General features: G+C 48.1%; 1 protein-coding gene across 2 annotated transcripts in view; it reads right to left on the bottom strand.

Moving 5' to 3' along the window:
• Positions 1–13,548, bottom strand: part of USP42 (ubiquitin specific peptidase 42) — a 521,578-nt gene that overhangs the window by 42,932 nt on the left and 465,098 nt on the right. For both annotated transcript variants that reach the window (XM_085629020.1, XM_085629022.1), the window contains exons 16-17: positions 5,489–5,820; positions 5,108–5,224 (exon numbers count right to left, since the gene is read on the bottom strand). In XM_085629020.1, the coding sequence (XP_085485146.1) occupies positions 5,108–5,224; positions 5,489–5,820 (449 nt within the window). The remainder of the gene's footprint in view (positions 1–5,107; positions 5,225–5,488; positions 5,821–13,548) is intronic.

Here is a 13,548-nt window from a genome sequence, read left to right as displayed (position 1 = left end):
TCCCCATCCCAGGAGGGACGCATCCGTCACCACTGTGTGCTCCGGTTGGGCAAGGGAGAGGGATCAGCCATTGAGCCAATCGCGATTCGTGAACCACCACTGCAATTGCCGTGCAGTGCCCTCCGAGATCTGGACATGATCGGAGAGGTTGCCCTGATGCTGCTCCCACTGGAACTTCAGGTCCCACTGCAGAGCCCGCATACGCCATCTGGCATGTGGCACCAGCAGGATGTAGGAGGCCACCAGGCCCAGGAGCCGGAGGGTCATCCTGACTAAAATCCAGGATAGAGGCTGAAAGATCAGAATCATAGCCTGAATATCTCAGACTCACTGCTCGGGAGGATAAACCCGAAACTGCGTCGAATCCAGAACCGCTCCGATGAAGGGGAGCTTCTGAGAGGAACTCTAGTGCGACTTCGGCATGTTGATGGAGAACCCCAGCAAATGCAGGAGGTCGTCCGTAGTCTGAAGATGGTTGACGAATGCCTGGGGCGAGCCTGCATTCAGCAACCATTCGTCGAGGTAAGGGAAGACTGACACCCCTGACCTGCGCAGGTGAGCTGCAACCACCGCCATCACCTTCGTGAACACCCGAGGGGCACTGGTAAGGCCGAAGGGGAGCACGGCAAACTGAAAATGCTCCTGGCCTACCGTGAACCGCAGGTAACGCCGGTGGGCCGGCAGGACGTGGATGTGAAAATATGCGTCCTGTAAGTCCAACGCTACCATCCAGTCTCCAGGGTCGAGGGCAGCCAAGACCTGAGCCAGAGTCAGCATTTTGAACTTCTCCTTTCGGAGGAAGTGATTGACGTTCCGGAGGTCCAAGATGGGACGCAGACCCTTGTCCTTCTTGGGGACCAGAAAGTAGTGGGAATAACAACCACACCCTACTTCTGTCCCAGGAACGCACTCGATGGCCCCCTTGGCCAAGAGGGCCACAACTTCCTGCTGGAGGGTCGCCGAGTGGTCCCCCGACAAGCGGTGGTACCGAGGTGGCATGGCTGGAGGCGCGGACTGGAAGGGAAGGTAGTAACCCTTGCGGACAATCTGCAACACCCACTTGTCCAATGTAATAGCGTGCCAGTGGGGGAGGTGATGCCGAATCCTGCCACACACTGGCGTGGGGTGCTTCACAATGCTCAGATTAGGAAGGTTTGGAGGCAGAAGCAGCGGGGGCGGAGGTGAACTGACCCCCACGTTGATTCCCAGAGGAAGCCGCGGCAGCGCTGAGGCTGGTTCTGCACAGGCTTGCTGAAGGAACGTGACTGGGCGCCCCTGCCTTGGCCACGAAAGGAAAGAAAACCAGGAGTGGCTGGGCTCTTCGTGGAAAGACCGAAGGACTTGGCCGTAGCCCGTGAGTCCGTAAAACGCTCCAGTGTACTGTCGGCTTTATCGCCAAACAGGCGAGTGCCATCAAAGGGCATATCCATGAGCGAGCTCTGGACATCGGGCGAGAACCCAATAGATTGCAACCAGGCGTGGCGAAGCAGCGCCACAGTCGTGGAAATCGCCCTACCCAAGAGTCAGCGGTGTCCAAACCACACCGAATGGCGAATTTAGCCGCATCCTTACCCCATAGCAACCGCCTGGGAAAGTACAGCATGGACCTCCTCAGGACACTGAGGCAACACCTGAGCAACGGTATCCTACACCGAATAGTGGCCCAATAGGCAGGCGGTGTTCACCGACCGAAGCCCCAAGCTGGCCGAAGAGAACAACCGCTTACCGAACTGTTCCAGTTTCTTAGAGTCCTTATCCAGCGGAGCCGTGGGAAAGGCACTCTGCGACGTCGAGGCTTGGATGAGCAGACTCTCATGCGTGGGATGAGTGGGCAGAAACGCGGGCTCACCAGGCGCCGGCGCCTGACGACATTCTTATCCACAGGGGCCCCAGTGGCCGGCCTTGACCAAGTGCCCAACAGGACGTCGGTGAGGGCGTCGTTGAAGGGAAGCAGGGGCTCCGACAAAGTAGACGCCGTCTGGAGCACCAGTGAGGAGATTCGTTTTGAGGGCCACCGTAGGAAGATCGAGGTTGAGGACCTTAACAGCCCGACGGAGCACCATCGTGTAGGAAGCGCCCTCCTCCATAGTAGGCGGGGGAGAGGCAAACCCCGGGTCAGAAGAGACATCGAGGTCGCCGGCGTCCTCCAGGTCGTCCACCCAGTCCTGCTCGGAGTCACACTGATGGGCAAGAGGGTCCTCAGACCCCTCCCAGTCATCCTCCACCTCCGTTGCAGGAGGAACTGGCTGCGGCGGCAGAGCCGGAGAAGGAACATACGGCGTCGGAAACGGTGCCGTGAACGGCGCCGTCTTCCAATGCGGATCGCAGGCAGGAACAAAATGGTCCTGGAACCGGGGCAAGGGCGGAATGAACGGCACCCACTGCGGCGCTGGGGCCGGAGCCGGCAGCTCCGGACCTCGTGGCGCCGGGCCGGAGCCAATGGTGCAGGATCTTGTGGCGCCGAAGCTGGATCCGCCGGCGGCGCCGACGGCCCAACAGGATCTGGACAGGGGACCGCGGGGTCCGAAGGCGCACTGGCGGGAGCCCAAGGCCTAAAAAGGCGGTCCATGGTGACAAGAAACTCTTGCACCTGTTCGGGAGTCGCCGACGGACCCGGGTAAGGTGGGTAGGCCGCGGGACTCCCAGGCTCCAAAGCAGCCGCAGGGGCAGAGCCCCTGTCCCCCTCGTCCGCATCCGAGGACAGACGGGGGGACGTTGGAGAGCGAACACGCTTCTTCTTCTTCTTTTAATGACGTCGCTTACCGGAATCCGAGGGTGAAGACTTGGAGCTCGAGGAGCAACGACTGCGGCCCCACGAGCGATCTCGGGAACGGTCCCTGGATCTGGAACGGCGCTGGGACGAGTGCCGGACCTCCAGCAGCTTCCGGCGCCACTCCTTCAAGGCCTTCGGGGCCATGGCCCAGCAGGACCGGGAGTCGTGGTCGGTCTCCAGGCAGTAGAGGCAAACATCGTGGGGGTCCGCCACCAACATATTGTGACGGCAGTCCCCCACAAGACTTAAATCCAGGCATCCCTACGGGCACCAGGAGAAAAAAGGGGGAGACAAAAAGTCTCAAAAGAGTAGTCAAAAAGTGACTAAGGTACGTGCTTTAACTGGATCTGTGCTTGCTGGCGCGGAAAAAAGAAAGAACTGACGTCAGCGCGCATGGGTGGCGCCTAAGTAGTCTCTGTGACATCATCTCGGCACTTACGACGCCAGCGACGGACGTGCAGCCACAGGCCGCCACCTACTGACGCCCAAAGGTACTGCTAGCAACACTTTCCGGATCCAGTCTGACGCCTGGGGATTATTCTAAGGTAAGGAATCTATCACTAACGTGTCTCCTTCAGATATATTATTTTGTTAATCTCCCGGTGGTGATCTCTCAGAGATGGTTTAGGGATATGGATGATCTGCTAAGGGACCTGATTTGGGACGGGGGTAGCAACAGAGTATCCCTCATGGTTTTCAGACAACCCTTGACAGCGGGCGGACTGGGCGCCCGGACTTCAAAGCTTACTATCTAGCAGCACAACTTCAGTGGTTAACCCAGTGGCTAGATGGGAAGGGACTGGAGATGCTGGGACTACCAGGACAACCCCTGCACGGGAATCTACTCCCCAGGATCTTGAACCCCAAACACAAAGTAATAAACATGTGAGTTCTGCTAAAAGTAGCCCTAAAATGCTGGGATCGATGTACTAAACACGCAGCGGGGGTCCTCTTTATGCACCTGACCTACCACTAATACCACAGATAGGAGACGGTTCCCCCTTCACACAAGGCCAACTGAGGGAGAGGGTAGCAGCGGGAGTGACCACAATCCATGACAGCTATCAAGATGAAGAAATACTCCCCCTGTCGGACTTTCTGGAATACCATGACTTATCACCAGGACAGTTTTTAAATTACCATAAAAGTCCGGGGAACACTAGCCACATTGTGGGTTGGAGACCCGTGCGAACCCAGCACATATACACCCCTCAAAGCAATAGTGACACTAGGGTCAGCCAGGCATCTCGTAAAACGGCTACATATATAGCGATAATGGCACTGACGGAACTGCCCCTGGCCCACCTGCAAGAGAAATGGGAGGACCTGGTGGGTAGGACCCTGACTTGTGCTGAATGGAAGGCTTTAGAGAGTCCAAAGAAAATCTCCAGGAACACCAACTTTAAATTCATACAGCTTAACATACTCCATATGACCTACCTCATACCACACAGGCTCAATATTATGCATGGGGCTGAGGACCAGAAATGCCCTAGATGCGAAGAGCTGGATGCTTCACACACATGGTTTGGGGATGCCCAGTGACTCAAAACTACTGGCTCAAGATCATAGAAACTCTAAATGGAGTTTACTGGTTCACTATGTTATAAAAAGACAACATTAACAAGCACGATGAGCTCCCCCCATAGACCATTAACATACCGGAGGCATGTTTATACCTTATACAAAATAATTTTCTCCCAAAACCATTTTTTCAACACAATTCTTTTGCTAAAGGTGGGAGGTTTTCCTATAAAGTTTCCCTGTCGCAAGTTTATTGTTAGCAGAGGTTGCCACTATTCTTTTTTAAACTTTGCAAACTTCATAAAGTGATAAGTAACAGTCAAGTTCGTAGCTGTTTTCAGGACAGCTTACTCTTAGACGGCAAGGATGTTACTGCAGACATGAGCAGGGAAAAACACCACAAAGAAAAGGCGAAGGAGTACGTTCTACGAGAGAAAGACCCACAACAAATGCACTGATCTGTGCCTTTTTCAGTTTGACTCAAAATTAACTGAACTGAGAAACTGAGGTGAGACGGTGCATGGGAGGCATGGATCTACTTTGTGCTGCTGGACTAATACAATTGTCACTGGGCTCCTCAAACTGTGAAGTTTTAGAGAGGGCCTCTTGTCTCTGCAACAATATTGAGACTTCACATTAATGAAGACGTAAAGTAAATCCACTTAATTTTTTCAAGTGATTGATACGGAGAGCTTTAAAACTGAAGGAATGTATTCCTTGGTAATACAGTATCAATCTATTTAATAGCGTTTCATCAAAAATATTAATAAGACAAGCTAATGATTGAATAAATGTTGGCACTCAACTTACTTGGTTCTGCATCTTTACAGGAATGTAAACATTCATGTCCAAATCTAGGTATGTCAATGTGACTATATTCAGAACCTACTCTTGGCCCAGGTCGGTATGGCGGAGGATAAAAGCTATCTGCAAAAAACACAGAAATGGATGAACTAATTTACATTTTGTTCATACAAGGTAATTCACCTACACATGCTTGTCCTGTCACAATGTTTAGGGGATACAGACTGCAGGTCCCTCTAATTTCAAATATAAAAATTTGTGTTTAGCATATGTTTTACCATATAACATGCACTATGCAATAGGGTTTTGGGACAATTGGTGTCAGCATACAGAACCTGATGGAAGACTTTCAGTTTGTTTGGGGAGAAAAAAGCAGTCTAGTCTTACCGATATCACACTCATCTTCCCTGTAATAACCATTTTCCTCACACTTTAATGGAATGTATTTTGTTTTTAAGCACTGCTCATCCTTGTGATGCCGTTCGTTGTCATAATTTCGGTGATCTTTAATAAGAGGTCCAAAATATCCCAGATGATGACCATCTGTGATGAGAGTACTCTTCTCTGGCCCAGAGTAGGAAGCTAGCTTTGTAAGGTGATCAGAGTCTCCACTATAGTCCTCATATTTTCTCTCATGCCTTTTCCTTTTTTTCTTTTTCTTCTTGTATCGGTGGTTGTCGGAGTCAGAGAAAGCTGAAGATTCATCGGAGTCAGTATATCTGAAGGAAATAAGAAGAATAGTTTTTGTCTCGTGTACATTCGAGCTTTAAAGTGAACATTGGATTTCCTTTTTTTTTTTTAAACTCTTTATTGAATTTTGACATGATTTAATTAATTAATTACCTCTTCCCCATCCAAGCCTGGATACAAATAAAGAAGATTAAAGTGCTGAGCAGGTGAAAGCAATAGAGTTAAATATACAATCACAGCACATAAGTGTCATGGATACATCAAATCATAATACAATATCACAATAATAATAATGAAGCAGCCCCAAGCAAAAGTCGGATGCCCCGGAAAATCATACAAGACAGGCCAATCATCCCTGACCCTGTGTTACGAGCCATTTCCTTAGTGGAGCCCAGATTTGAAGCCCCCTTTTCCAAGCTCAGTTACCTTTCCATGCGTAAACAGCCCTTTCTGTATGGTAAACTGAGATTAGCCGGGCGAGCCATTGATTAAATGATAGGGGAGCTGTGTCAAGCCACGCTGTCGCCAGGCACAGTCTGAGTACTGCCATGGCAAGGAACATAAAGGGTGATTGAGCTGAGAGAAGACATTCCTGTTCCTGAACACCTAATGGAATCAATTGGGAGGTAACCTCAATTCTCAGATTCAATTGGGCCTCAAAGAAATGGGCTATATGCCTCCTCAAATTCACTAAACCAGGGTAATCAGCCAAAATGTGACCAGGTCTGCCCCCAACACATGGCAGCGTGGACAGTTCGTGCTCGAGACTCCACCCCACCTACAAATTTTTACCAGAGTAATATATAGGTTAAACCAGGTTTTATAATGTTGTACCTGAAGGGTGGCAGATAAAAGCATTGAGCAAGCTAGTTCTAAAGAAGAGAGGCTCTCCCCCTCTGTAGTTTGCAGTGTCCACTGCCATCGAGTAATATGTTCCCCAATATCGTCCCCCATCCTATCATTTAGTAATTTATAAACACTTCCGATCGTAGGCTTGCTTATAGCTAACCGGTCCAAAAGCTTAACCCTGTTAAATCCCTCCACCTCTTGTCTTCCCTATAAAATCCCTGATTTGGAGAAATGTAAAACAATTGTTATTTCCTAACATAAATTTACTCTTCATAGTGTCAAAGGTAGTAAAGCTTTTATCGTTAAAAAATCCCCCAAAATAAATGGACCATCATTTTTCCGCCAGAGCCTAATATAGGGATCATGAAATATGTCTGGTAAGAGAGGGTTATCTTGGAGGGGAGTGTAAAAACTAAATCGGCCAATCCCAAGTTTTTTCCTGACACTAGTCCACACTAGAAATGCATATAATAGGGTCTTGAACCTAACTTTCTTAAAATAACCAAATTCTAATTGCCAAAACATACATCCCCGAACCACAACTCCGAGGGTCAATTCAAAGCATGTCGGGACAGTATTATGTATGGCTGCTTCTTGAGTTCAGTCAAACAATAGGGGGATTATTTGTTGCAACGCCGAGGCCCAATAATACAACCGGAAGTTTGGTACTGCCCACTCCCGCCCACTCCCTTGGGAGGGAAAGGAACTTCAAGGCCCTCCAGGGTCTAGCATAAGCCCAGAGGAACCTTCCTATCATACGATCCAAAGCCTTGAACCACATGTTATTCACCTCGAGGGGTATGGCTCTGAAAAAATACAAGAGTTTTGGGAGGAACATCATTTTAATTATATTGCTCCTGCCAATCAGGGTAAGTCTAAAATTATTCCATCAAAGCAGCTCAATCTTAGTTTTACTAATTAACGGGCCCAGATTACCCTCTACGACCGTATCCGTGTCTGCACGAATATTAACGCCCAGATATACTGCGTTCGAAACTACCCGTGTATCCTCACACCTGATATTATCATTTATGAGCATCTGTGTTTTGTCCCTATTGAGTTCACAACCCGATATACGGCCAAAGAGATCAGCCTCCACTTCAATTTCATTAACTGCGACGATGGGGTCTGGAGTGACGATAGCAAGGTCATCCGCGTATGCCAGGATCTTGGTATCCCAGCCACTAGTTGACATTGGCAGGATTGAGGTGTTACCTTTAATTCGGTGAATTAGAGGGTCAATATAAATGGCAAATAGCAGGGGGGGAACACGGACATCCCTGCCTTGTCCCCCATTGGATTTCAACTGTATCCGATCCCCCAACACCATTAACGCGATTTTAGCCATAGGCTTAATATATAACATTTTGATCCGCCCCAGACCCTTCTTCTCCAATATTGCCCAAAGATAAGGCGAGGAGTCCCTATTGAATGCTTTCTCAGCGTCTAATAATAGCAGAGCCATTGGGTCTCCTTGAATTTTGCCCATATCAAATAAAGTAATCACCTGCCGAATATGTTCCTATTCCCGGGATAATGCTGTGTTGTATGAGTGAAACGATTTTCTTTATGATCCTAGATAACCTTAAAGCTAAAATTTTTGCAAAAATCTTCGTGTCCGAGTTAATTAATGTAATAGGTTAATGTGACCCTAGCTCTTGCACCGGTTTTCCCTTTTTGGGGAACACCACAATCTTCTCAGAGGCCCATGAGTCTGGAGGAGGGGTGCCCATCTGAATAGCTAAGAATACCTCGAGCATGAACTCATGGAGGGTAGTGGACAAGGTTTTATAAAATTCCCCCGGAATAAAGTCTGCCCCTACCGCTTTTCCAGATGCTAGTCCTGAAACTCTATGTGTAATTTCTTCTGCCAATATAGGTTGATCTATGAGCTCCCGATCCTCCCTATCCAATGTATCCAGAGCCGTGTGATCTAAATATGAATTTATCTCACCTGGATCTACCTTCTCAGCATGTAATTGCTGATAGTATCTCTGAAAAGTGGAGCATATACCCCCTACATTAGATATAAGTCCAAGCTCTGGGCCTTGAATTTGCTTAATATCGCCATAAGTTGCTTGTTGTCTGGCGCGGAATGCCAATAAATGTCCCACCTTTTCATAAAATTTGTATGTTTTGTTCTTCCATACCGTATATTTTTCAGTCGCTTTATTAGCAGAGATAACCCCTATTGCTGTTTTAGCCAATATAACCCGGAGCTGGGCATCCTCAATATCAAGTCCCACAGTAACAGCTCCTTCCAAACCTGCCTCAGCCCACGATAAGGCCTGATCGATCTCCAGCAGATGCTGCATCTCCTTCTTCTGTCTATTCCAACTAAATCTTGTGGTTTCCCCGCAAATCCCTGCTTTAAATGTATCACATACTATACCAATGGGGGCGGTCCCTAGATTTTCAGCCATGAATACTGGGATCCAATTCCTCATATGTAAAACATAATCGTCATCTAACAACAAAGCTCTTTCGAACGACCAGCCCCCATTAGATTGCGGAATAGCTTGAATATCTAATTCTAGCACCAAGAGATTGTGATCGGACATCACCAGGGGATATTAAAATATGTGAGAAGCAGACATCAGACCCTGGATATAAAAAAAAAAATCTAGGCGAACATGCACCTGGTGAGGGGCAGAGTAATATGTATAGCCTGGATCCAGCTGTTCCTTACCAGCCCAAACATCGTAAAGCCCACGCGTCATTACAAGCTGCACCAGTGACCAGAAAACCTTGGGTTTACGCCCTTTATACAAAGCAGCGCTTTCCATCAGGGCATCCCGTTTAATATTGATATTGAAATCCCCACAGACAACCAAAGGCAGGGCCCACCCAGCCAGTTCAACACTAATCCAATCCAATAAAGCTGAGTCGTCAATGACAGGCCCATAGATAGAGCAGAGTGTAAAAGACCCTCCAGCATAAATACACTCTACAATGGCCCATCATCCAAACTTATCCGCCCTAGCTCTAGTATATCGAATCTAGCCTTTGCGTGCCCGTATTGCCACCCTACCGGTTCGGGAGCCTTGCAGAGTCCTGGTAATAGTTTGGTATCCTGAAAGTTCAAATCGTTTTTTGGGGGATCCCTCAACATGCGTTTCCTGCATGCAAACTATATCGGCTTTTAAATACTGCAAATCTATATTCACCCTCAGTCTCTTTTTAAAGTTATTCAACGCACAGATATTAATTGAGGCTATTCTTAAACTAGTCATCTTTTATTATAGTGTAGTATTTGTCTGATGATCACCTGCCCGCACAAACACAACCCACCATATTGCTTGGATTCCCCTCCCCACCATCTCACGGCCCCCCAACCCCACCTTCTCTGAACCAACCCCCATCCTCCCCCCACTCAGCCTCTGTCACAAGCAAGAGGGTCATTCCTGACCCTAGTGATGGTGCTTAGCCGCGAGCCGCCACTGCCCCCAGCCCCGCCAAAACCCAAGAAGGAATACAGGACAAAAGAAAAACAAAAAAAAGGAAAGAACCCCCTCTACAGAAGCCTACATGGCCCTTTCGAAAAATCCAAAGAAGATATACACCCATGAGAAAGGACCCAAGAAATAGGAGATACAAGCTAGAGAAGCGACCCTTTCCACGCAGAGAGAGAAGAGAAGCAACCAGGGATTTATCAACCCAGTCCAGTCTCATTAGTGATCTCTTTCAGGTATTCTTGCGCTTTGACCTCTGAAAGGAATGTCCGTGTATTTGCCTTGAGAATGACCTTAAGCCGAGCTGGATTTAACAGAAATACTTGACAACCTAGCCACTGGAAAGGGGAGAATAGCTGCCAGAGCAGCCACTTCCTCTCCACTGTCACATGGCAAAAGTACGGACGAGCGAAGAAGGTATGCCCATCATATGATCTCCTTGTTTCTGGTCTTGCCTTATCGAAGACCGCCTGGCATAGGAGAAAGTTACAAAAATAGACCAGGATAGCTCTAGGTCTCTCAGTCTGTTGAATATGATTTTTCTTGGGCGTCAGAGGAAAGCGGTGTACCCTTTCCGCTTCAGATTCCCAGTCCCATTGTGCGAGATGGGGAAGGCTCCCTTAAGCAGCTTCAGCATGAAGGATCTGATGTTTCTTCCCTCCAAATTCTCCATGAGGCAGAGAAACCTTAAGTTGTTTCTGCGTTGACGGTTCTCAAAATCCTCCAGCTTCCACATCACGCCCACTAGCTGATTCTCTTGCAGGCTCTGCCGTTTCTCCACTGTTGCCACAGCAGCTTCTGCTGCCTCCGCCCGTTCCTCAACTGCGGTAATCCGCTCTTCCATCTCAGAGCATATTTTAGTAACTTTTCACACTGCACCTTGTATTTTCTTTGTAGCCAGATGGGCTCCTTTATGTTCCAGTCTAGCCTCGGACTGCATCTGCTTCAGCATGGAGTAGATTGTATCCATTGTGGGAACAGGATTAATGTTTGATGAAGGTGCTCCCTGTGTTGTGCCCAATCTCTCTCCCTCATTCTCACTATATACTTGGCGGGTCGCAGAGTAGTCCCACTTCAATTGCCTTGTGATGTTTAACTCTAACTCTAGCTCTTTATCGATCGTCCTTGATCTCTCACTGCGCCTTTTTGAGAGAGATGGTCTCTTTTGCGTTGATGGTTTCGCCCTCCCCCCAATCAGGCTATCCCCCTATGAGTCTGGGGCAGAAACGTCATCTGTCAGCTTCTCGCTGAGGCCAGAGAGGTCCGACTCATCCATTAGGGAACATAATTTCTCTGCTCCTCCTGGAGAGCCTCTTATCTGTATTGTTGCTCTTGGATTCAGGTCTTTCTCTAAGGGGTCTCTCATGTCGCCCCCTACTCAGATCCTCATCTAATAGTGAAAAAGTATTTAACTCTGACCCCTGCGCCCTGACCTCCAGAATCTCCATAGTTGACTCTCCTATTTCCCTGTTTTCACCAATGTCATTTTCCTTATATTTTTGTGCAGTGCTACCCCATGAGTTTTGATCAACCCTGTCGGACCCCTCTGGGGAATTAACCTCTCCTATTGCAAGCACAGTCAAAGAAAGTACAGTAACTGGAGACTTACCCTGATTTTTCAGGTACTGTCCTGCGAGTTTACCAGAGAAAAGTTCTGGTATAGAGGGCTGTCTCTCTTTGGGCACTTCAGGGCATATCAAAGTCCCTCGTGCTCCTGGATAGTCCATATTCAGCTCCTCTCTACCAGAGAGGGATTTCCCTGTTGCCGTCCCAGTGCATTCCTCTGCTTCCCGCAAAAACAGCTTCTTGCTGTGTAGAGAGAGGCATGCAGGGGCCGGCCCCACAGGCTACGCCCGCTCCTTTGCTTGTTTGCTGATTTTCGGCGGCATAGTTGGGTTTCGCCGGAGCCAGGAAGAAGTGCTGCAGTGATTTTCCGAGGCAAATGCGGCTCTCCAGGCGGTCCTGCCCATCAGCAACAGACCGACAGCATAACTAAGCTGCCGATGAAGATACAAGCCAGCACGCTCCAGGAAGAAGTTAAGCTCGAGCAATGGCGCCGGCGGTCGGGGTCGGAGACAGGGGAGCAGCTATTGCGGCAAACTATGTAGCTGCCATCTTGCTTCTCCGATCGTGGACCTAACATTGGATTTCCATTGTATAATAGTATGAGCAACTGATCCACATTACTATTGATCTCCCTAATTTGTCTTTTTCTATTTTACACAGTGTGTTATTGTTTGAAGTGTATGGCTTTACAAATTTCAAACATATATCAAAATTCGACAAACTCAACACACAACTTATCTCTAGTATTTAGAAAATATATTAATTAACAAACCATTGCAGTTAATCTGGAGCTCTATGTAGAAAAAAACAATCCCAGTGACTGTGAAGTCAATGTAACAGGGGAGAAAAGTCAATATGAAAAGTACTGCAGCAAATTCAGTATGTGGGCATGTTAGCCAAGGTACAAACAACAATAAAAAGAGCGAGAAGCGAAAGACCACCAGTGAGCAGGAGTGGGGGGATAGAGGGCGAGAGAATAGTAAAGGGGACTAGAGAAAGGGCTTAGGTATTGTCACCAGAGTAGAATTAAGGCTGGGCAGAAACACTAGGCAAGTCTTCATTGGCCTAAAGAAACCTATGGATTATCTGCTGCTGAACAACCTTACAGGTTGGGAACTAACAGAAGGTGCTCTACCCCGGGCACAAGCCTCCTCCAAAGCTGACTCTAGGGAAGAAGGAATCTTTTAAGGAATACCATACCCCCTTTCCACAGGTGTAAACGTGCCTCTGCTTCTAGAAAGAGCAAGATCATGCATGTTTCAGCCTGGGCTGGCAGTCTTTTTGTTGGAGCAGAACTACCAGTCACAAATCAGGTGCCAATCCAGGAAAGGCTGCCATTTTCTAAAGTTCCTTGATGCTCACAGTATCAGTAATGATGAGTTTACAAACCTCAGACATAGCGTCCTAATCTGAAATGGCTATGCCAAAATACCATGGCACAGACCCAAGGACAGGAGGCTGTGTCTAAAGGGTAGTGCTCAAATGTACCCATCTAAGACAACCAGGAGGTCAGACAGACTTAAATGCTCGCAGGAGGTCAACCCTCAGACAAAGGAGCCTCTGTCAGTGACAGCTTGCACGGATTACCTAAGCCTCCCTCACAGTTAGTCCTGGTAGCCCTACATGGTCCACAGATGAAGGAAAATAGTTCCCATGAAGACAGCCCACTTCCACCATCTCCACCCATAGCAACCAACAAGCAACTGGCATTCGTCTCAAACCAGCTTAAATCTTGAGCAGAAAGAATTGTAGGTATCAAGAGAAACATGTCAGCATGTTCTCCACTTCCCTGAACAACAATACTACGAACACATTATGAAGCAAAACCTTTCAACTCGCTACTAAGGAACCGAAACTGCATTCTTTTGACACCTGAACTACTCACGGTTA

The sequence above is a fragment of the Triturus cristatus genome, chromosome 10 (assembly GCF_964204655.1).
Source record: "Triturus cristatus chromosome 10, aTriCri1.1, whole genome shotgun sequence".
NCBI classification, from domain to species: Eukaryota; Metazoa; Chordata; class Amphibia; order Caudata; family Salamandridae; genus Triturus; species Triturus cristatus.
The sequence above is the reverse complement of the archived record's forward strand: the minus strand, read 5'-3'. Positions and strand labels throughout refer to the sequence as shown.